Consider the following 23478-nt stretch of genomic DNA (forward strand, 5'->3'; position numbering starts at 1 on the left):
CCATCCTCTCTTTGAGAGATGAGTGGTTCAGGCCAGAGCCATGGCAGAGCAGGCAGTTAGAAGTGTTCTTATTTTAGATATATTTTAAAGATAGAGCTCTACCAAGTTTTGCAGATGGACTTCTGTGAGTTGTTTGGAAAATACAGGAGTCAAGCATAACACCAAACTGAAAGACCTGAGCAACTGGTAGAGAGTGAATTGCCAAAAACTGAGGCCATCAAAGTGCAGGAGAAGGTGCCTTTAGGAGAAATATCAGGAACCCAATTTTGAGTATGTTTATATTGCAATACCTATTATATATATATCCAACTAGAATGTCAAGTAAGAGTGGGATTTGCAATTCTGGATGAGAGTCTTGATTGGTATACATTGTTTTGTTTTTTAAATCATTATTTGTATGAAAAAGTAAAGGATGGGAAAAAATACAACTCCCTCTCCTTCAGCCAAATTTATAGCCTACATGCAAAAAAAGTGAAGAAAATTTATGCCTCAATTGTTTGAGTTTTATTAGAATGCCTGCCCACACATGTGCATATCCAAGTAGAGAGAAATTCATGCTTTCATAGATTTTATAAAGTCTAGATATCACTGCATGACCCTGTGTTTGCTCTGTGGCATGACATGATAGAGTAAAGGGACAGTAAGTGGCATGCCAGTGCATCACACTCTGTTTGTAGTTCATTCCGCTCTTATATGTAGGATATATTTTTAAACTCTACTTGACCTTAAGGAATAAGCTAGAAAAGCATGTCTGTTCTGACCTCTAATGTTCCAACACCAGTTATTGTGTGCCCTTGTCACTCATCTTAATATAAGACACCTCAGGCAGGAAATTGCAGTGTTTTCAGACCAGTGCTAGAGTTTCACAGTGAAAAAGAATGATGAAAGAAGTAAAACAGAAAAAAATAAAGGGATTAAAAACAAAAGCCCAATGCTTCAGAACTAATAAATGGATTTTCTAACATTTTTGCTTTCTTGTCTGATGAAACTTAGCTTTATTATTTAACTGCTTGTTTTCTTAATGTTAAACTGGAGGAGACTTAGGAATTGGTAAAACAGTCCCAAATAATATCTGTCACACTAGCTTCCACAAATGCAAGCACACATAGCTCTTACCGTATTGTTTTGTGGACCAAACAAACATTATATTGGCATAGAAAAAGTCTTCTTGATTATGATTGTAAAAAATGGTTTTGGAGAAAATGTTTGAATTTTATGATATTTAAATGTATTTATTAAGGGATACTAATACTAATTATACTAAGCTAATTTAAAATAACTCTGAGGAATATTATATGAACTATTTTTAGTGGCAAAAGATTTAAAGGAGGACATGTTTTTACAAAAAGCTATTTAAAATGGGATTGTTTTTGGAGAGCTTAAAAGTGATCATTTCCTTTTTATGCATGACTTACAGTTAACTTTTACTTTTTTGTAAATCAAAGAATTAACACTGCTTATCTGACTGTTTCTCATTCTACAGATCTTTAACAAAGCAACTATGAAAGCACTGAGAAGAAAATCTGTTTTGCTTACTGGTTATCTGGAATACATGATCAAGCATTACTATGGCAAAGATAAAGCAGAAACCAAGAAACCAGTTGTGAACATAATTACACCATCCAATACAGAAGATCGTGGTTGCCAGTTAACATTAACGTTTTCTGTTCCAACAAAAGACATATTTCAAGAACTAGAAAAAAGAGGAGTGGTTGTAAGTATATCACTTACTTCTACTACCAGGTTTTCTCTATGGGTTGCAGATTAGGGATAAAATCTGGATTATTTGTTTTATTCACTGTTGCATGTTATTTCACATCAATCAGTCAGTTAGTGTGGATAAATTAAGTGCCAACAAGTATTTGGCATTTGCTAACTGAAAGACAGAGATCTGTCCTCTCTGATGAAAGAGAAGAAACCATAAATTTTGCGTATAGAGAAGTTATATATAATTTATTCACCTTTATTACAGATTGAGCAGCAAATATTGTTTCATCATAATTAGGATACATTTTAAGCAGTTTTTATTAGTAAAAGCTCAAACACATATTTATTGAATAAACAGAATTAAAGAACAATTCAGTATGGTTGAGGAAATAAAAATAAGTCAATCTTATTTTGTTGTTTGATTGAACTAAGTTATGTTCAACCTTGTCACTCAAGTCATAAAATATATATATGGACATATCTCATGAGGATTGATATTGTATAAATATCTGCATGGAGCATGATGCATAAGCAGGCACATCACCATGATAAAGCTGCCAATCTCTAGTTTCCCATAGCTGAGGCCTTCTGAATCATCAGAATAGTTTCCATAGAGGAATGTTCAAGCTTAATGCAAAATTTGATGCAGATCTTTTGCTCTACTCTCTGACATTTGGAATGTGATGGCCACACAGTACAAATACTCACTCAATGGCATCTACCACCCCACTGACTAGTACAGTGAAGTCATCATTGTTCATGCATGTGCATCCAGTCCACTTTCCTTGGCTGCCAATTTACATTAATGTCATGCAAACCATTCTTATTATATTAACAATGGTTGGATTTTTTCTGGAGAGACCTCATATACTTTCCTCAAAAAGTTGTTTTGGGAGTTAAATGGACCAACACATAAACCATTTACTATGCTGTCTAGCCTATAGTGAATATTTCTTAAGATAGTTATAGTGATCTTCAAGCGAGGCCAAATTATCTGGGCCCATTTCATATTTCAACACTCTCAGTGTAAACCAAAGTTAATTTTAGACTGTAATAAATAATAAAAACTTTTTTTCTGAGCAAAAGGAGATATAGCCTGGGAACATAGGTTCAGATAGCAACCTTAAATTGTGTCTCTTATTTCCCTGACAAAGGGGAGGCTGCTTTTTATAATAAAAGATTTCTAATTATGTCCACTTTATGTAAATGAAGTACCCAAATTGTGAAGTTCTGATTGATAAGTGTATATTAAAATAAGGATACAAATTGTGCTGTTCTGATAGGATGGGACAGGTCTCAGTCTGTGGGTAGAAAGATAAAACCAGGATTTCCCCACAATTGTTCATTCAGACAGCATAAACAAGCTGCAGGAAGCCAAGAGTTTAATTTGAGGTGTTTCTCAGTGTACCAAGTACTGTACCTGAGGAGCTCCTGTCTGCTAATGGTCACTAGTGTCTTATTCAACAATTTATTTTGATTATTTTAATTAAAACTATTTTAATTAAAGTGAAATTAGCATGACTGTTTCATGTAAGTTTATCTTTAATGCAGATTTGCATTATGAGAATAATGCTAACACTGTTGTGGCTTTATTTTTCCCCCACAGTGTGACAAACGGGAACCAAATGGCATCCGATTGGCTCCAGTTCCTCTCTATAATTCTTTCCATGATGTCTATAAATTTATCAATCTGCTCAATGCTGCACTTGATGCTGCAGAAAAAAAATAACAGTGTTTAAAGAAAGTTAAGCAAATAATATTGAAAGCTTCTGTGATTATTTCATTATTTTTATTCATTTTAATTATTAGAAGTATTAAAAACTGATTATACATAACTAGCAATAAAGTTTATACTTTACAAAAAGTATGATACCATTTTTTTCTTTTTGGTGGGTATGATTTATTGATTATGCTGTTACAGTTATCCCAATTCTTTTCCCTATGATCCCCTCACCCCAACAGCCCCCCCTCCAACAGTCCCCCCCACTTGTCCATGTCCATGGGTTGTGCATAAAGCTCTTCTCAACACCCTCCTGTCCATTCTGCACCCTCCTATTTACTCTGCTTCTTAATTCCTGCACCATTTCCTTCCCTCTCCCCACTCCCTCCTCCAAGCTGTCTGCCCCCCCCCCATGGTCCGCATACCTATGATTCTGTTCCCACTCTGGTTGTCTGCTTAGTTTGCCTTTGTTTCCATTCCCTAGCTTTTGTTGATAGTTGTGATACTTTTTTCATTTTAAAGTTCATGGTTTTGATCTTCTTTTTCTTAAATAAGTACCTTTAACATTTAATGTAATAATGGCTTGGTGATGATGAACCCCTTTAGCTTTACCTTGTCTGGGAAGCACTGTGTCTGCCCTTCCATTCTGAATGATAGCTGTGCTGGATAGAATAATCTTGGTTGTAGGTCCTTGCTTTTCATCACTTTGACTGTTTCCTGCCAGTCCCCCTTCTTGCCTGCAAAGTTTCTTTTGAGAAATCAGCTGATAGTCTTATAGGTAATTACCTTTATAGGAAATTCTCCTCTTCTCTCTTGCTGCTTTCAAGATTCTCTCTTTATCTTTCACCTTTGGCATTTTGATTATGGTGTGTCTTGGTGTGGTCCTCCTTGGGTCTAGCTTGTTTGGGACTCTCTGTGCTTCCTGGACCTGTATGTCCATTTCCTTCTCCAAATGAGGGAAGTTTTCCTGCATTATTTTTTTGCATAATTTTTTAATTTCTTGCTCTCCCTCTTCACCTTCTGGCACCCGTCTCTGATTCAGATGTTGGCATGTTTAAAGCTATCCCAGAGGTTTCTAAGCATCTCTTCATTTTTTTTAAAATTCTTGTTTCCCCCTTCTGTACTGGTTGACTGTTTGTTTCTTCTTTGTGTTCCAGTTTGTTGATTAGAGCCCTGGTTTCCTTTTCTTCACTTGTTTCATGTGGATTTTCCTTAATTTCAGTCAGGATTGCCTTCATTCTTTCCCCATCCTGTTTAACTTTTTCTGTCAAATCTGTTAGCATCTTTATCAACAATGCCTAAACTGTGCATCTGTTAGATTCACTATCTCCTCATCTGTTAGGTGCACTATCTGTTCATTGCTTAGTTGTGTCACTGAGACCTTGATCTGTGCCCCCTTCTGGGTCATACTCCTCTGTCTCCTCATTTTGACACCTTTCTGTGTTTGCCTCTGTGACTTGGGTAGGGCTGTCACACGTGTTAGGTTATTGGAGGCAGAGTCTTAGGTATTCGTTAGTGCTTGCCCCCCTTTCACCTCGTTTTTGCCCTGTATGTGGGGGAGGGGTCTGAGAGGGAATAGTGCCAGCTACTGCCGCTTTTCCAGGCACTTTTCCCCTTCCCATACTTACCATGCTGCCTCCTTTTAGAGGCTGGTAGCTTCTTCTTCTGCCCCAACCCCCACTGGATTTCACAGTCAGAAGTAATGGGGCCCTATTTCCTCCATCGCTGGAACCACAACCTACACAGTCTGGTCTGGGGCTGGGATCCATCTGGTTTGGAGCTGGGATCGCTTCTTGGGTTTAAACTGTGTTTTCACCATGCCTGCCGCTAGTCATGCCTGCCAGCCATGCCACTTCTAACCATGCTGCCTACCAAGCACCGCGGCCGCAGCCACTACTCCGCTCCTCTTTCTCTTTCCCAGCTCTGCCCCTCCTACCTTTCTGGCTAATTGTTTCTTATTTTTTTGCTGAACTTCACTGGAGTTTTGATTTTCTGGGTTTTTTTAGTTTTAAAGTGGTTTTAAATTCCTTCTTAGTTGTGAGGATATGCAGCATGTGTATTTATGCCTCCATCTTGACTGGAAGTCCTGATACAATTTTTATGAGTCAATGTCCTTGAGAAATCTACATGGCTGTCTAATTCTTTGGTGTTTTGTGGATAAAGGTCCTCATTGGTCTAAATATTATATATATAGTCTTGTTTAGCTGTTACATTTCATGGTCAGTGAAATATTTTTATTCATTTAATTTATAATTTAACTATTTCATAATATATGTAAATTTTTGTGTCTATTTTATAATTACTTTAGTTTTAACTTATCAAAAACTTTCTTATAAGAACCACAGATGCACAGTCTGGTATATGTATGATTTTGAAATATTATATCTAGCTCCAATCTAAGGAATAGAAAATATGTTTTCTAAGGCAGTGGCCTTCAAATATTCCTGGCCACAATCCATATTAAGAAATATATTAGTAATAGCAATCAGTATTTGTGTGTGTGTGCCTTATTTTATTTATTTTAATACACACTTTTTAATATTTTATTTGTGAAAGAGAAGCCTTTCAATTTTCAATCAACTGCTTCTTACAGTTGCCATGGACCATTCTTTCCCATTTCCATTCTTTACATTAGCATACATCTCACAATAAATAGATAGCATCTCTGTTCAAATTAAAAGTGGTATCTATAGCAAAAACAAAAGTTTCATAAATTATTTACCTGTGTCTGATATTTACTATTCTATTTTATCTTATTACTATAAATGGTTGAAATTCAGTAAGTTGATTTTTCAACCCATTCTTGGGTCCTGAGTCACTTTTCAAGGATGTCTTTTTATATAATGTTATCATATTTTCTCTTTTTTTAATGGAAACTTCCCCTGATAAAAGATATTTGATGTTTTTCTGTCACTAAAATAGTGAAATAAATAACCCCATGATACTTGCAGCTGAATATTAGAATTAGGAAGTGATTGCTTCATCTCTCAGCTTCTGTCCAAAATCTATGGACCTTTCCTATCTAATGTGAACACTAAAGTTGCACTCAACCCTGCTGGATTCTGTAGCTTTTTAGCGGTTGAGGTCATAACCGCTATTCATGGATTGACAAAATATTCCATATTTTTATATATTCTCAGCAAGAAAGAGTGACTATGACATAAATATTCACCTATTGAAACAAATCTGAATGAGATTGACTTGTACAGTGATTTTGGATGTTAGAGTTAAATAAAAAGATGCAGAACTCCACCAACACCACCAACTACTTACATTTATCAAGAATATACCACATACCATTCATTGTGCTAGTCTATTTCTCTTGTCTTACTTAATGGAAGAGTTGCATAATTGCTTTAGTAAAGATTCCCAGTTCAACTTTTGCAAAATTTATCTTTATATATGAAGAAGTTCTCAAAACCTTAAACCTCAACCATGTACAACTTCATGTAGAAGAAATCATTTTTGAACCTCATCATGGTAAACAAAACAGATATGGTTTCAGCTATCATGGAACATGTAGCTAAGTGAGAGAAACAGATAATAAACATATAAACATCCAGGTAAATATATAATTACAAACTTTAACCACTATATAGGACAAACAGATGATACTATAAAAAAATCTCAGTGGTATTAATTAGGCATTTGGGTAACAGGTGTATTAAGGTACTTGTAAGCTTAAATTCTAAAATATTTCATGCTAATCACAATACATCCAATTGTATATACAAACCATTTAAAGCATAATCAGTACTATGTCCTTATCACCCAGGTTAAGAAAAAGAACATTAGAAATTCCCTTTCTCCCAGCTTGCGTCTCCTCCATCCCCTGATCCAGAAACAATTATTAAATTATATTTTGTATTAACCATTTCCTTAATTTCTTTAAAGTTTTACAGACATGTGTATACTTATAAACTATATTGGCTAATTTTGCCTGAGTGTGGACTTTGTGTAAAGGTAAACGTACTGTACTTATTCTGCTTCTTCTGCTTGACATATTTCTTGAGATTCACCCATTTGTCGCACATTCTGTTTTCATCCATTTTAACTGTTGCTCAGTATTTCTTTATGTAATTGGAGTTATTACTTCATTTTACAACTAATAAACATTTGAGTTGTTCCAAGTTTTTTAAAATATTGCAACAATGCTGCTATTAACATCCTTATCATATATGTTCAAAAATTTGTCCAGGACATGTAACTGTGAAAATGCTTGGAACAGGACATGTGTGCTCAACTTTCCTATGTACTATTAAACTATTTTCCAAAGTGGTTGCACCAGCTTCCACTCCAAACATAAGAGATTACCATTTCCTTGCTCCTGATCTTTGCCAATAGTAACTATTGATGGCTTTTGTCATATACACAGGTTAAAATAGCCAGGGCGACTATTAAAATAAGGGAGAATAAATTTATAACTTTCACACAAGTAGAAGAGAAAAAGCAGAAGATGCACACACACACACATGCACCCTTGCACACTTGCACATTGCAGCTTATTCTTCAGGTGCCTTTCCTAATCTGTGGATTAAGTCAAGACGAGAATTTCACATGGGTTTTACACTTGCTCAGCTCTTTCACCTTCCATATTCTCATTATGTTACTGCTGCATAGTTTTCCTTCTGATGAGCACTCCTTCAATAAAACATACTTATCTAAATCCTCATCTCAAGTGCTACTTCTAGGGAACCCAACCTAAGACAGCATTTCCTTTATTAAGTCTTAATAATCAGAATTATTTTCTATTCTATATTTAATACACAATGAACTTGCAGTTTTATTTGTTGGTTTTCACATAAAATGTTTGTTTCCACAGGATATTGTAATTGTTAACTTTAAACTGTTCATTTATCTTGACCTTTCTGGAATTCTTTCAGAACTGGGTTAAAGTGTGTTTTTCAAAAGATTTATTTGTTTCTATCAGTTGCCCATGGTCACCTATGACACAGGAACATTTTAAGTTCTTGTTTTCAGGCTTTTCAGATCACATGAATAGTATAAAACTGGATATATCAATCCATATGATGGCCAACTTATAGATATAAACTCTCAGAAGATATTAATTTTCTTGCTGACCCTTTACATATTCTTTGGTTGTCAACATTATATAGTCTTCTCTTATCAGCTTACTTTCCTTGGTGAGCCCCAGGTTTATTCCATGTCCTGTTTAGTTATCAATGCTGAAACTAAATGACTCTGGGGTTTGACAGAAACTCTTAAAATGAAAGCCATGCTTTGATCCTAAGTTTATTTTGATCCTGTTTACCTCCCAGGTTTCTGATTTTATTTCATTTGGAGGTTCTAAGGATTTCTTACTTTTATGCCATCTCACCTTAAAAGGCTTGTTTGTTGTTGTTGTTGTTGTTTTCCTGGTATCTAATGACCCATAGCATACTAAATTGTCAAAATGTTTTATGACTACAAACAAAATAATGATGTATTTTTTCTTAAATAGAATATGTGAGCAATTGACTATGCTTTATCAAGAACTCAAGCACATTTATATAAATACCAATACTTTTATAGTGATGCTTTTGGCAGCTATTGTAATACATAGGGTTGAGTGTGTAGTGCTAAATTATACTTATTGTATAAAACTGACCGGAGAAAAGGATGGGTCTGAGGTTGATAACTTAATTTCAAGTTAAAGAAAAACATTTTTTTCTGCAGCTATTCTCTTCTCAGTATCTTTCTATTTACTCTTGAGTTCTGCACAGGTGTATATTCAAATTGTGTCACATCTGTTTCATAAACTGAAGTTAATAGAGTACTGACTTCTAAGATTGTTGCATAAACTTAAGAAAATAGCTTGCAAACACTGTGGAAACATTACACTATAAAGCACAAAATGCAAATCAATGGATTAGAGCACTCTGTTACAGAGATTATGGATTTGATACTTGTATTGGCCATTATTGTGTGATTATGTGCTTGAGAAAGATACATTATTTTTAATCACAGCTGATGTGTTCTCAAAGAACAAAATAGTAATTTTTTATTATAAACGAATTGATCTAAGTAATTCTCATATGTTCTCATGTTTGTTGCAATTCTTATTTTTATTAATGCTCCAATTTTTTCATTTTTGATTCTGTGGTGGCTTCTGAGTTCTTAGACATTACCTCAATTATTTCTTGATAGTTTTATTGTTTATATGTTGGCAAAATGTGGCTTACTTTGTATATTTTCTACCTGAAACTTGACATCACTCAATCTTCTAACAATATTCAGGTCCTTTGGGATGAAACTGGTATTTAGAAACCATAATCTTAATTGTAAGAATGCTCATTGTAATTGGTTTTATTATTATTTACAGGATTTTCAGCTAACAGACTTAGAAAATGCATATTTTGAAGAGAAATTGTATATTTCTCATTCATATTTTAAATTCAATTAAAAATAACATGATTTTTATTTAACTTTATTGATTTTTATCTCATGCTGAAATCTTTGTTAATCAACTACTAGTTTTATCAGATTCAAATAAGATATACTACTATTACCACATTATATATATATATATAGTTTTAGAATTAATAATAATAAAGATATTATAAACAATGTGATTAAAAGTTTAAGATTTCTTGAAGTTTGTTTTGATTTTGGAATACATTTTACTAGGAATACTAAGTCAAATTACTGTTTTTTAAAGGCATTTGTAATATTGATAACTCTTCTCTGTATGGTTACCCAACCAATAACATACATAGTTAGGTTTAGTTCTTTGGAATTTTTCCAAACTTTATGTTTTCTTTAAATTTTTAAAATTTATTTTAGAATTGTGTGAAATATTTAGATACTTGCAAATTTAAATCTTCAAAGCAAGATACACTCAGGAAAGTCTAGATCATGTCCCTGCCCTTTACCCTAGTCCCTCCCACTTTTTCTGTGTATCCTTTTTCATATTTTGATTTGTCCTACTATTATATACATGTATATTTATATATGCAATGCCTATGTAAAATAGTTAAATATGTATGTGTGTATATATGTACACATATTTCTTAGATACAGTATTCCCTCTCTTATCGCGGGTATTATGTTCTAGATTCCCCCGTGGTAGGTGAAAGTTCACGAAGTAGAAACATAACATGTATTTTAGTATTTATATATATTGTAAGGCTTTATAAACCCCTTCCACACACTTATAAACCATTTCCGGTCCCTTATTAACCTTTCCCACTCCCTTATTAACCTTTTCCATACTTTTATAAACACTACTTATGTTGTTAAACATATTCTACACTCTTAAACCTACATAACTTTAACAACACACATATACAGTACCACAAAATCCTGCGACATAGCGAAAAATCTACAATAAATAATAAAGTACAATGTTTTTTAAAATCCCATGATACAGTGAGGCCGCGATAAGTGAACCATGATATAGAGAGGGACTACTGTATAAGAAATATGGTAGCATATTACAACAATTTTTTTTCTATTTGGAAAGACTTTTTTATAGAAAAATATATTTAATGCTTCAAGAAGAAATAATAGGATGAGACACTAGATAGTTGGAGCATCAGATTGTCACCACATAAACTCATAGATCAACACTAGTACCACCAAAGATGGAACAGCCTGTAACTATGTTCCTGATGCGATGCAATATGAAGCAGACAGCTACACTCACACAGTGTACTGAGGAAATAATAAACCCGTGTCCACTCAAACTTTTAGAGTTACTTTCTGGTCTATAAAAAACATGAAGAATACAAGAACAAATTAAATGACTCCACAAGGAAGCTAATATGTTGCATTCTACATGGCAGGTGATTGGTTTTGCTTTTTGCTTTTTTTAAACAAGTCAATGGCATGAATTAAATGGGTGAGGCGAGGGAGAAGAATTTATGCTGGATTATGAGACTAAAGAGACATAACAAGCAAATACAATAAGTGAGCTTAGTTTGGATCTTGATTCAAAGATCAAGATTCAATTTAAAACTATATTTCCGAGAGAACTGAAGACATTTGAATGAGAAAATAATTTTCATTCAATTAACTGTAATAACTACTGTGGATATAAGGAATATATATATATATATATATTCATATATGTATATATACACACTTGGTATACATATATATTATAGATATCATTTCATTCCTTTGTATTTGATATAAGTACAAAGAAATGAAATGATATAATACAATTCTGGAATTTGTTCTAAAATTCCTCTGACCCTCCCTCCACCCAAAAAGTGATGACAAGTTACCACAAACTTAGTGGCTTGAAAGAACACAGTTATTTTGCAATTCTGTAGATTAGAAATTCAGCATGGGTCTCACTAGACCAAATTAAAGTTTTGACAGTGTTACATTCCTTTCTGGAGGCTCTGAGGAAAAGTCCATTTTCTGTCTATTTCAGCTTCTAGAGGCTGCTCATATTCCTTGGCTCTTCCTCCTTCTTCAAAGCCAGCAATGTTGCATCTCTGATAATTCTTTCATAGTCACAGCTTCCTCTAATTCTACTTTTTTGACTCTCTCTTTCACTTTTAAGTGACTTTGTGATTACATTGGGCTCAACTGGATTATCCAGGATTATCCTATTTTAAGGCCAACAGATTAGTGATCTTAATTACATTTGCAATTATAATTTTTCTCTATCATATAATGTAAGATATTCACATATTCTGGGGACTAAGACAAGGACCTCTTTGGGGGTCATTATTCTCCAGAGGGAAGGAAGGAAGGAAAGAAGGAACGAAGGAAGGAAGGAAGGGGACAAAATTTTGATAATACAAATATGAATAATCATAGTTGGAATTCGCCCTACTTTTATTCATATTTAAAGATTAAGAACAAAAAAAAAATGGTGATGACTTAGATGAGACTCCATTCAGGATACTTGCCTCAAAATTCATGATTTCAAGATGATGTTTATAATCTTTCCCACCATATATTCTTACAATAGAAACAATATCTTCAGCCTGACATATCAAAAATCATATCCATAATTTTCTTACAATGATTTTGAAAGCAACATTATATCTTACACTGTGTTTGTATATATAGCTTTTTGCCCTAACTTAAAATAATTTGCTTGGAGATATGGTTAATGTTCTGTTTTTCTTGGTATGTCCCGCAGTTCTTACCACTGAGCTGAATATACAGTTAGCCCCTTATAAGCAGATAATTAATATGAAATGTGCAGTTTTAATATGTTTTATATGCTGCCCACATTTACCTTGAAGCCACCCTGTGACCTTTGCCTCAAAGAGCATCTAATAAAAAATTCTTTATGTTTGAGTCTGATTCAGAGCTGAGCTCACTAGAATATTTCAGAAATATGTAAGATATTTAGAATACATAGCTTAATGGATACCAGTTCTCCAGAGGTAGAAATTAAATTTTTATTCTTATATCAAGGTGGGAAGTCATTTTAAAATTTTCAGAATCAAAGGTATGTAATGTACTGTTTATGTCATTTACTATTACATGCCAGCCTTCTTGGCCTTAAAAAAGCCTCAGAGACCCTCTCCCATGTCCCACCCAGGATCCAAACTAAGAATTATTTAATTGTCTTAAATTAAATGAGAAAAATGTTTTAAAGCACAACTTCTCTTTAAAGACAAATAAAATAACTAACGTTGGATTCTTGGGCCTCTGTTGAAAGAAAATTCAATCACATATACTTACAATATTATTTTAGGTGAAGAGAACTGTTTCATTTTTGTGCCAATATTTACTAAACAGAGGTCTTAATTTTCTCTTTCCCAGTATGTGGGGGCTTTACCTCATGCAGTTCTCCTTACATTCTATTGTGATAAAACCACAGGCTTGTCAAGAATGGAGATATTGCAGTGTTATATGCAGATTCTATGGGAGACATTTTCTCTATGGGTTAAAGTAAGTAGTTGGATCAAAGTCAGGACATAGATGGTACAGCTGGTCTCTGAAAAAAAGTGGCAATTAAGAGGAAAAAAAAAAAAGCCAGAGAGAATCACAGACATTCTTTTTTTAGGTAACAGCAATAGAACCAGACTGTTAGAAACTGGTGACTCCAAATGTTACATTTTTCACTGAATTCTAAATAATATTGCTATTTTATAACTGTTATTTTATTTTATTAATGGCCATATTAACTTATAACAAACTTTTACATATATTTCTATACACTATATTTGTTATCTTTCTATTTTGTATGTTTCTTTCTCTCAACAGTAAGTACTTCAGAGGAATGAAGAAAATCAGATTAAAGGGTAGAGAACACTTCCTTTAAATGGCTTGTGGTCTAGCCAAAGCTGACATATTAATTGTGATCAATTCATGAACTTCTGTGCAGTCTAACCCCAGTACCTATGTGATTTTCTATTCACTAGAAAGTTTTATCTCCTTTGAAGATTTAAATGTATATTTGTCCACTTGTCAATTTTTGATGGTTGCCGGAGGGGAGGGACGTTTAGGAAAAGGGGTGAAGAGGTGAGGGGATTGAGAAATACAAATAGGTAGTTACAGAATAGCCATGAAGATATAAAGTACAATCTAGAAAATGGAATAGCCAAAGAACATATATGCATGACCCATGGACATGAACAATGATGGGGGAACTGCCTGAGGGAGTGGGGGGTGCTGGGTGGAGGGGGGAAAAGGGGGGAAACTGGGACAACTGTAATAGCTTAACAAATCATAATAAAAATAAATGTATACTTGTATGTGATTGTGGGAGAAAGTATTATAAAAGCATACAATGAAAAAATTAAAATAATAAAATAAAAACATTTTATAAGAAAGAGACTAAAATTACCTTTTTGCTTTAAAACTTACTTACCTGCAGAACCAATGAAAGAGAATGATAGGGCCCCAAAATATAAAATAATTAATGAAGTAAACAAGAAAGCAAAATGCTTTAAAGTATTTTCTCTAGGAAGGTTACATAACTTACAACCATTTTAGGGGAGCAAAATTACTGTATACTAATCTATATTTCCAGGTAATGTCAGTCATCTATTTCACACAAAAACATTAGGGTGAACAAATAAAAGTTGTGTAAACATAGAAAGACCCCAAAAATGATAAAGGACAAGAGCACGGGAAAGATGTCAACACACATTCAAGGCTGGGAAGTGGAGGAACTGACAGCAGAATGAAGAAAGCTGAAGTCTGATTCCCTGTGTGATAGGCATGGTCATTAAAGAGCAGTAGCTGGATTCAGGGCATAGACCACTGAAATATTTAGGAGCTGGAGGTACCAGCTACAGGGTGTTACAAAAAAAAATGTATCTACAATTTTAATGATTATAAAGTCTGTATTTATTATTATACAGTTCCTTTTCAATGTTCACAATAAACTACATAAATGTACTTTTTTATACCTAGCGCCTGTTTCCAAACTGATGACCATCTGGTCTAGACATTGCTGGCAACACGAAGCATGGAGTCACAAACATAAAGAATCACTTCATTTGTTATTTAGGCACATTCTCTTTCAATGGCTACTAGTAATTCATCAATGGTTTCAGGTTTTTTAGCATAAACATTATTCTTGAGAAATCCCCAAAAGAAAAAGTGTAGTGGTATGAGGTCTGGTGAACACGCAGGGTAATCATCAGGACCTCTTCACCCGATCCATCTGTTGGTCAGGTTCTCATTAAGATTGGCCCTTATATCATGACGGTAATGTGGATGTGCTCCATCTCGTTGGAAATAAATGTCCTCATCATGAAAATCTTTGTGAATGTGAGGCATGGCTGATTCCTGCAGTAGGTTCAAGTTAGTGGCACCAGTCACAGTACCTGCAAGAAAGAGAAGGCCAGTTGATCCATGCGTGGAGAAGTCGCACCACACGTCAGTCCTGTCTCTGCACTTCTACCGCGTTTCCGTACTTCCAGTAGCACTTCAAAATAAACTTCCTTTGTTCAGAACTTAATCTGGTTTCAGCCAGTAGTCCTCAACAGTTAAATATAAAACAAAAAAATTTCAGCAAGTTACTAGCTATTAAAGTGTGGATACATATTTTTGCGACACCTGTATTTCTGAAGGCCATGATGTGTGGTGGGATTGGAAATAAGTGATTCAAAGTCTATAAATTTAGCAGTTAGACCTAGATCCCTTTCTCCAGCCTCTGCAACTGGAATATTGCATCTGTCCCACACCCATAAAGGCAAGAATAAGAATTTACTTCCTAAAAAGGATAAACTGATGTAGTTCTAGGCTTAGATACATGAGGACAGCCAAAGAGATTGACGAACCATCTGACTGAAATTAGAGTAATGTAGCAAAATCTTGTTCTCTCAGCAGTGAAAGCTTTAATTCCTTTCCCCAACTTGGCTCTCAAAAAATTATATCCAGCCCATGTCAGGAATATGATTATAGATACCTCTCTGGAAGAACTGCTCAGTCCAATTCAGAGCCACAAATACTTGCATGGGTCTCATTGCAGTATAATGTTGCTCATCAATAAAAAATTTCTGTCCCTGCACAAAATGCTTGCAACCTGCTTTTGAGAGTTTTAAAAATGAATAGATATGAAGTATCACCAGACACATAACAATAACATTTAAAATGCAGCATAGAATCCAAAAGAAAAAAAAGGAAACAACATAACAGAAAAAGAAGGAAAAAAAAGGTATAATTAACATCTTTCAAGAGAAAAGAAAAAGAAAAATTATGGAACAAGAGAACTATACACTCAAAAAAGGTACAGAGAATGAGAAAAAGCTCTTGAAAAATAAAAATATGACATCAGAAATAAAATTTTCAAAGAAAATTTTGTAATGTAAAATTGAGGAACTGTTACCAAACAGCAAGTTGGTGTCCTGAGCTGCCTATTGCCACCCTCTAGGCAAAATTCCAGAGGCAAAGTTTTGGGGATAAAGGAAGGGAGTCTTTATTCAAAAGCTTCATAATTTTGGAATAACAGCTTTCCACATGCGTTAGTCACTTAGGCCTATCAATTAAGGCGAAACTCTAACACCTGAACTCTAGCTTTCCCCTGTTAGTTTCTGTAGGGCAAGTTTACAAACTAAAACAACATAATACACAAAAGCAACACAACTTTGGAAGAATGGCAGGCTTCTGCCTCAGAGTGTATTCCTTCTAGAACATCCAAAGAATAACTCTGCCATCCTCTCCCAGGCCAGCCCAATCCTAGGCTGCATGGGGAGGGAGTTCCTTCTCATACGAAATACCTTCTGTTGGAAAATGCAGGCAGCTGCAGCATGATCATCCACACATCCTGGAGGAAGAAATGACTGAGATCCCATCCTAGACTGCTTCCCATTGCCTCGGCAAACTCTTCCTACAGCCCTTCCTACTTCTCCCTGGTGATCTTAATCAGATCTCTCTTTATCAGAACTATCTCAAAGGTAGAGCAAAAAAGATTAGGTAATTAAAAAATTAATGCAAGAATTCAATACCTGTCTAATGATAGCTACAAGATGTGAGAGTAGAAAAGATAGAAAAAGAGAAAATTACAAAAACATGAAACTCTTCCAAGAAGTCTTCCTGAAACTAGAATGTGTTTTTAAGAAGAGGCTCAATGAGTACTAAACATACTATATATACTTATTTTTTTACAAAATATAAACCACATCATGGGGAAAATGCAGGGGTAAAAAGAAGATTATAAAAACCTTTACAGATACAGTTAAAAATAACAGCAATCACAATGATACAGAGAGTCTCATCACCAACTCTGAAAGAGAGAGAGATAACAATGGAGGAAGCTTTTGAAGTTCACGTGGAGAAATATTTCCAATAAAGAAGTCCATGGTAGGCCAAGCTCTCAATTAAATGTGAAGAGAGAATTAGGATATTTTCAGGAGATCAAGGTTTTAGATTTTCTCCCCCCCCCCCCATTTATATCTCAGAAGGTTCTGGAAAAGACAGAGCTATGGCGGGGGTGGGGGGAGGCAATTGAGCAATGGAATTCCCAGTCTGAGTATCAAGAATAGTCCCATATCTCATAACAACAGCAGTCCAATGCCCCTGAGGGGAACTGCTCAGAGAGTAGTCTCTCTGTCTCTGTCTCTGTCTCTCTCTGTGTGACTCTCTCTCTCTCTCTCTCTCACACACACACACATACACACACACAAACTGATTAAATACCTAATATCTTATATATTTCAGAATTCTGAGAATAGTTCTAGATTCTCTCGGAACTAATTTGAGATCCAAATTAGTACAGACACAATACTGAGAAAAAGTAAAAGAAGACATTAACTCTAAAAAGTAAGATTGCACAACAAAAACAACATTATCAGAATAAAGCATACAGTGTAGAAGATATGCCCTGTATTTCTCAATTTAATGTTACAAAAATGCTATGTTTTCATTATAGTTTAACATATGTTCCTATTCTTTCACATACACACAACACCAGCTGTAAATAATACTTATGTAGTTATAAACATGCAAACAATGAATATTGATGCAACCTAAATCACAATTTCACTATATTTGGAGGATGAGGGAAGAGAAAGTATATTTGTGTATATGTGCTTGTGGACTGTGAGGGAGAAAGAGTTGTATAATAACTAAATCTTCAATTTCCACACTAGGAAGAAAAATAATGTTGCAAATTGAAGTTGATGAAATTGCAGTCAGTTCATATTATTGAAAAATATGGAATGAAGTATAAGCAGAAATAACTAAAATAGTTGAGAGCTGTTAGCTCTTGATTAGTAGGAATTAAAGCCAGATGTGGAAGAGGCAGAGAACTATTGTTTTGGTCATAAAAATTGAAATATGCATGGACATACACAGTTAAGAGTTAAGTTCGCAGACTCTGAAAACAAAATACAGGGTTGAAATACTGGCTCTAGTACCTACCAGTTATGTGATCTGATAACTTAAATGCTCAGTGCCTTCCTTTCCTTGTTTGTATAAGTAGACAACAACAGTAGTACCTCATAGAATTGTCTTACAGATTAAATAGTTTAATAACTAAAATCATTTAAAGAATAAGGGGCCCACATTACTAGTACTTGGCAGTACTGTGTAACTGTAAACTATACAAATTACTTTGATAAAAAGATTAAAAAGAAAGCATAACATGTTGTATGATACATAGAAAGTAGTCAAGAAATGAAAACAATCATTATATTTAAAAACTACAAATCAATGAATAGTCAGTCATTAATGAACTAAAGCCGGCTTAAATGACTAAAGTATGTTTCTCATTATCTGATAGCTAAACAGAACATTTCATTAATCATACTGAATCATGAAAGATTAATTTGAGTCCATTGTAATTATCAGTATATGAACACAGGGCCTGAGATATAAATTAAAATAAGCTTCTAGAAAATTAGAATATCATTCACTGAAAGGAATAAAGATGGTAAAATTGATTTGAAACTAATAATTAATGTTTGTCAGGAGCTAATTAATACTTATGCTAATATTTCTTCTGTCCTACTGAACATTGGTCATGCATCTGTTCTAGAGATACTCTCATAAGAACAGGTATGCCTTCTATGTTTCAAATTAATAACATTAAGAAGTTCATATAGAGTGAATTCAAAATTTTAGGAAAACTGGTACTAAATGTTGTTTTTTATCTCCTCAGGAGAAGTTAAGGACATAAGTTTAAAAAAAATCAACTGTGTTTAAAGAAATGCTATTAAATTGGAGAATAAAAAAGATAATGTTTTAATTATAGTGGTTTTATTGATTGTGACATACAGTAAACCATGTTTGTGGTTTTATTTATATTTTCAACATATATGTAAATAAGAACCTTAAGATATTGTTTTGGCAAGCAAAAAAGCTGTTTATTTGACAGATGATACAGACAATAAAATATGTAACTTAAGAAGTTTTGATAGCATCCTAACAGTTTGTGTGTAACTAAACTAAGGCTTTAAAACATTTTAAACATGTAAACAAAATTGAAATCTTTATTATTGTACCTGAAAAAGGAAAATTTCTGGAGAACTTAGACAACATACTGTAACCCAAGCTTGAACAAGTTGAAGAGATATGGTGTCATATAAATAGAAACCTGCTCTTCCTTTTATGTATTTGTTTAACATATGTAAAATGAAAAGAGGAGAGTTATTATTGTATGACAATGTATTACATTATACACAGGTAGTGCAGACATAGAATTGTTTGTATTCTGAGTTTCAAAAGCTCAAGAAAAAATCAAGATGAAGCATACTTATCTCTGCAAATCTATGCACATCCTGGATATTTCAAATGATATACATTTTATAAAAATATTAAAACTAGTAATTTTGTGCTTATTTGTATATGTGTTGACTGAAGGAAAGAAGAATGTATTCAAAGGACAAAGCTTATTTCACTCATTGCTACCAGACATATGACAATATTTAAAGACATACCTAGTAAAAAAGTTTTACTACAACAGAAACTATCTGATAAAGAAAAATTATCTTCAAAGTCCTATATTCATCCAACTCAGATTTTATTTATTTGTACTTATAATTGCAAATATTATTAATATTCAAAGCTTAAAATATGTTAAAATTATAGTTATAATTTCTTTACAAAACAAGAGAAAAAAGGGAGAAAATATAGGAAAGAAGAATGAATTATTATTAGAACTGAAAAGGAGAATTGCTGTTTTCCTTTTGAAACATTTGTCATAAAAGAAAAATAGGGCCATATTAGAGCAATGCTTTTATATATTATTGAAATTAAGTAACTGCTAATCCAAATTGGATTGTTTGAGTCAAGATGTTACTTATATTCCCCAGGGCAACTGCTAATAAAATAATCAGGAACAAAACAAGGATGGTTGCTCTTTCCACTTTTATTCAACATAGTATTGGAAGTTCTAGCCACAGCAATTAGGCAAGAAACAGAAATAAAGGACATCCAAATTGGAAAGAAAGAAGTAACACTCACTATGCACACATGACATATTATTATATATATAAATCACTAAAGATTTCACCAAAAATTGTTAGAATTAATAAACAAATTCAGTAATGTTGCAGGATACAAATGAATACACAAAAATTTGTTGCATTTCTATGTACTAATAACAAACTATTTGAAAGAGAAGTTAAAAATATCCAATTTACAATTGGATCAGAAAGAAATACACATGAATAATTTAATGAAAGAGGTGAAAGACCTGTATACTGAAAGCCACAAGATATTGAGGAAAGAAACACAAGGAAATGGAAAGATAGGACATGCCCATGGATTGGAAAAATTAATGTCTTTAAAAAATATTCATACTACCCAAAGCTACAGATTCAAAGCAGTCTCTATCAAAATTCCAATGGCATTTTAATAGAAATAGAACAAACAATTTTAAAATTTCAGTGGAACCACAAAAGACCCTAAATAGCCACAGCAATCTGGAGAAGGAAGGACAAAGCTGAAGTCATCATGCTTTATGATTTCAAACTCTATTATAAAGCTGTAGCAAACAAATTGTTCTGTATTGGCATAAAACAGACACATACATAAAAGGAACAGAATAGAGATCCCACATTAAATTTACACACATATGGTTAATTAATTTAGCACAAATAAGCCAAGCAAATACAATGGAGAAAGGACATTTTCTTCAATAACCAGTGTTAAAAAAACTGGACAGCCACATGCAAAAAAAATGAACCGGACCACTATCTTACACCATACACAAAATTAACTCTAAATAGCTTAAAGATTGAACATAAAACCTCAATGCTATAAAACTTCCAGAAGAAAACATAGACAAGAAAACTCCTTGACATATGTCTTGGTGATGATTTTTTAAAATCTGACACTAACAGCAAAATCCACAAATGCAAAAATAAACAAATGGGACTACATCAAACTAAAAGCTTTTGTAGGTAAATAAAACCATCAACAAAGTAAAAAAGCAACATACTGAATGAAAGAAAATATTTGTAAATCATATATCTAACAAGGGATTAGTACCCAAAATATTTAAAAAAACATACAACTTAATAGAAAAAAAGCAATTTGATTAAAATGTGGGCAGATGATCTAAATAAATATTTTCCAAAAAAAGGCCTATAGATGGCCAACAGGTACATAATATGTTCAATATCATAAATCACCAAGAAATTCAAATCAAAACCAATATGAAGCATTTCCTCATATTTCTTAGAATGACTACTATTAAAAAAAAAAAAAAGAAAAGTGTTGGCAAGGATGTGGAGAAATGAAAACCCTTTACACTCTTGGTGGGAACCTAAATTGATGCAGACACTATACTGCTTCTGGGGTATTTATCTGATGAAAATGAAAACACTAACTCAAAAAAATACATGAACCTCTATTTTTGGAGCATGCAATATTTACAATAGCCGAGGTGTGAAAACAAACTAAGTACTAAGAGTTCATTGATGGATGAATTGATAAAAAAATGTGTGTTATATATATCGGAGAAGTGAATGCTTATGTTAATGCAAACACATGTACAGAAAAATTCAGGGCAACTTTATCTGTAATTGATAAAACTGAAAACAACTCAAATGTCTTTCAATGGATGAATGGTTTATACAAGCTTTGTGTAGACATACCATAGAATATTACTCCTAAATATAAAAGAAACAAACTACTGATACTTAGAGCCACTTATTTGGACCAAGATCAAATAGCTAAAAAATGGTAGAGTTGAGATCCAAATCTGGCAGTCTCACATACTTAACCGATGAGTTATCATGCCTTTCTTGGAGCACACAGAAAATTGTGTTTAATTGTTCACAGCTCCCTCATTTTTCACAATATGCATGGTAAACTCATAAAAGATGAACTTTATATATTCATTTCCTCAAATGTAAATAAGATAAAATGACTACTTACCCCACTCACTTCTCAGAAGCATTTTGTAAACTCTAGAGCTCTATCATAAGGCCTTTTTCCGTAGATCAGATATCGAAGTGTTTTTCTGTCTTGAAGTTATCCTGCTACTTCCCTGTCCTATGCCTTTTCAACTGTCATCTTTATATCCCATGTAGTCTTAACTATGCTAAGTTTCCCAGACTCTGCCTCCCTAAATGGAAAAGCACAGAATTTTTAAGGATATTTATGTAGCTGAATAATAGTTATTGATTTATTGGACTGTAGTCTTTATTCCCCTTTAAAATGAACATCCACAGTTTCCTGAAAAGCACTGAAGGAAGGGCAAGAACCAGAGCAGATAAGGGCCCAGGACCCTCCTCCCTGCACTTGAACCACAGACGACCTTATTTCATCTGCTTTACACAGTCATTCTTCAGAAATATTAACTGAGCTCTGTCTGCATACAGACACTGTCCCATGCAGGCTCAGGGGTAGAGTGATGAACAAAAAGGCGCTGTCATCCCAGCCTCAAGGAGCTCAGCGTCCAGGGGGAAGTACCACAATGCAAACACACTGCAGATACTAAAGGTGCACAAGTTTTGTAAGGGCTGTAAAGAAAAAGAACAGAATACACAAAAAAGGCTGGACAAGGAGAAATTTTTACAGATAGGTTGGTCAGGGAGGCCCTATTAAGGAGGCAATATTTCAGTGAGACCTAGAGGCTGAGAAACAGGAACAGAGGGTCTGGGGAGGATCCTTCTAAACTAAGGGAAGAGTCTGGGTGGTCTGAAGGTTTCACATGGACATGAGCTTTAAGATTTTGAGAAACATATTTAATAGACTAGATTTTCTATTTAAAAATTCAAAACCAGATTTTCTAACTTTTCTACGGTCTTTTCCAGTTTGACCATTATATAATTTGATGAAACAAAAGAAAAAAATCAATTTGTGGGTAGAGTTGTGGTATTCCTGAAATTAATCCAGTTAATATAAAACAGCCTATGGTACAATATATGACCCAAAACATTTACCTAATGCTTGAATAGTCCTTCAATTTTTCTGTTTTCATCCCCCCAAAAGAGAATGTTTCCCCATTTTGTCCTACATTCAACTAAAAGTGATGGCAACAGGATCAGAAAACTATGGCCTATGGACCAAATTTAATTCACCACCTCTTCTTCTTTTTTTTCTTTTTTCTCTTTATTTTTATTTTTATTTTATTTTTTTTTGGTTTTTCAATTACAGTTGTCCCATTTTTCCTCCATTTCTCTCTCCCACCCAGCCCACCCTTTCTCCCACTATCATATCCCTCCCTGTTGTCCATG

At 33.8% G+C, this 23478-nt stretch overlaps 1 protein-coding gene across 1 annotated transcript in view; it reads left to right on the forward strand.

Annotated features, from left to right (window-relative positions):
* Positions 1-3574, forward strand: part of KYNU (kynureninase) — a 99394-nt gene extending 95820 nt beyond the window's left edge. Inside the window, exons 13-14 of the mRNA XM_090267315.1 lie at positions 1484-1714; positions 3314-3574. Of these exons, the coding sequence (XP_090123441.1) occupies positions 1484-1714; positions 3314-3436 (354 nt within the window). The 3' untranslated portion in view covers positions 3437-3574. The remainder of the gene's footprint in view (positions 1-1483; positions 1715-3313) is intronic.
* The last annotated feature ends 19904 nt before the right edge of the window (positions 3575-23478 follow it).

The sequence above is a fragment of the Furipterus horrens genome, unplaced genomic scaffold, assembly GCF_987537825.1.
Source record: "Furipterus horrens unplaced genomic scaffold, mFurHor1.1.pri manual_scaffold_1, whole genome shotgun sequence".
In the NCBI taxonomy this organism is placed as follows: Eukaryota; Metazoa; Chordata; class Mammalia; order Chiroptera; family Furipteridae; genus Furipterus; species Furipterus horrens.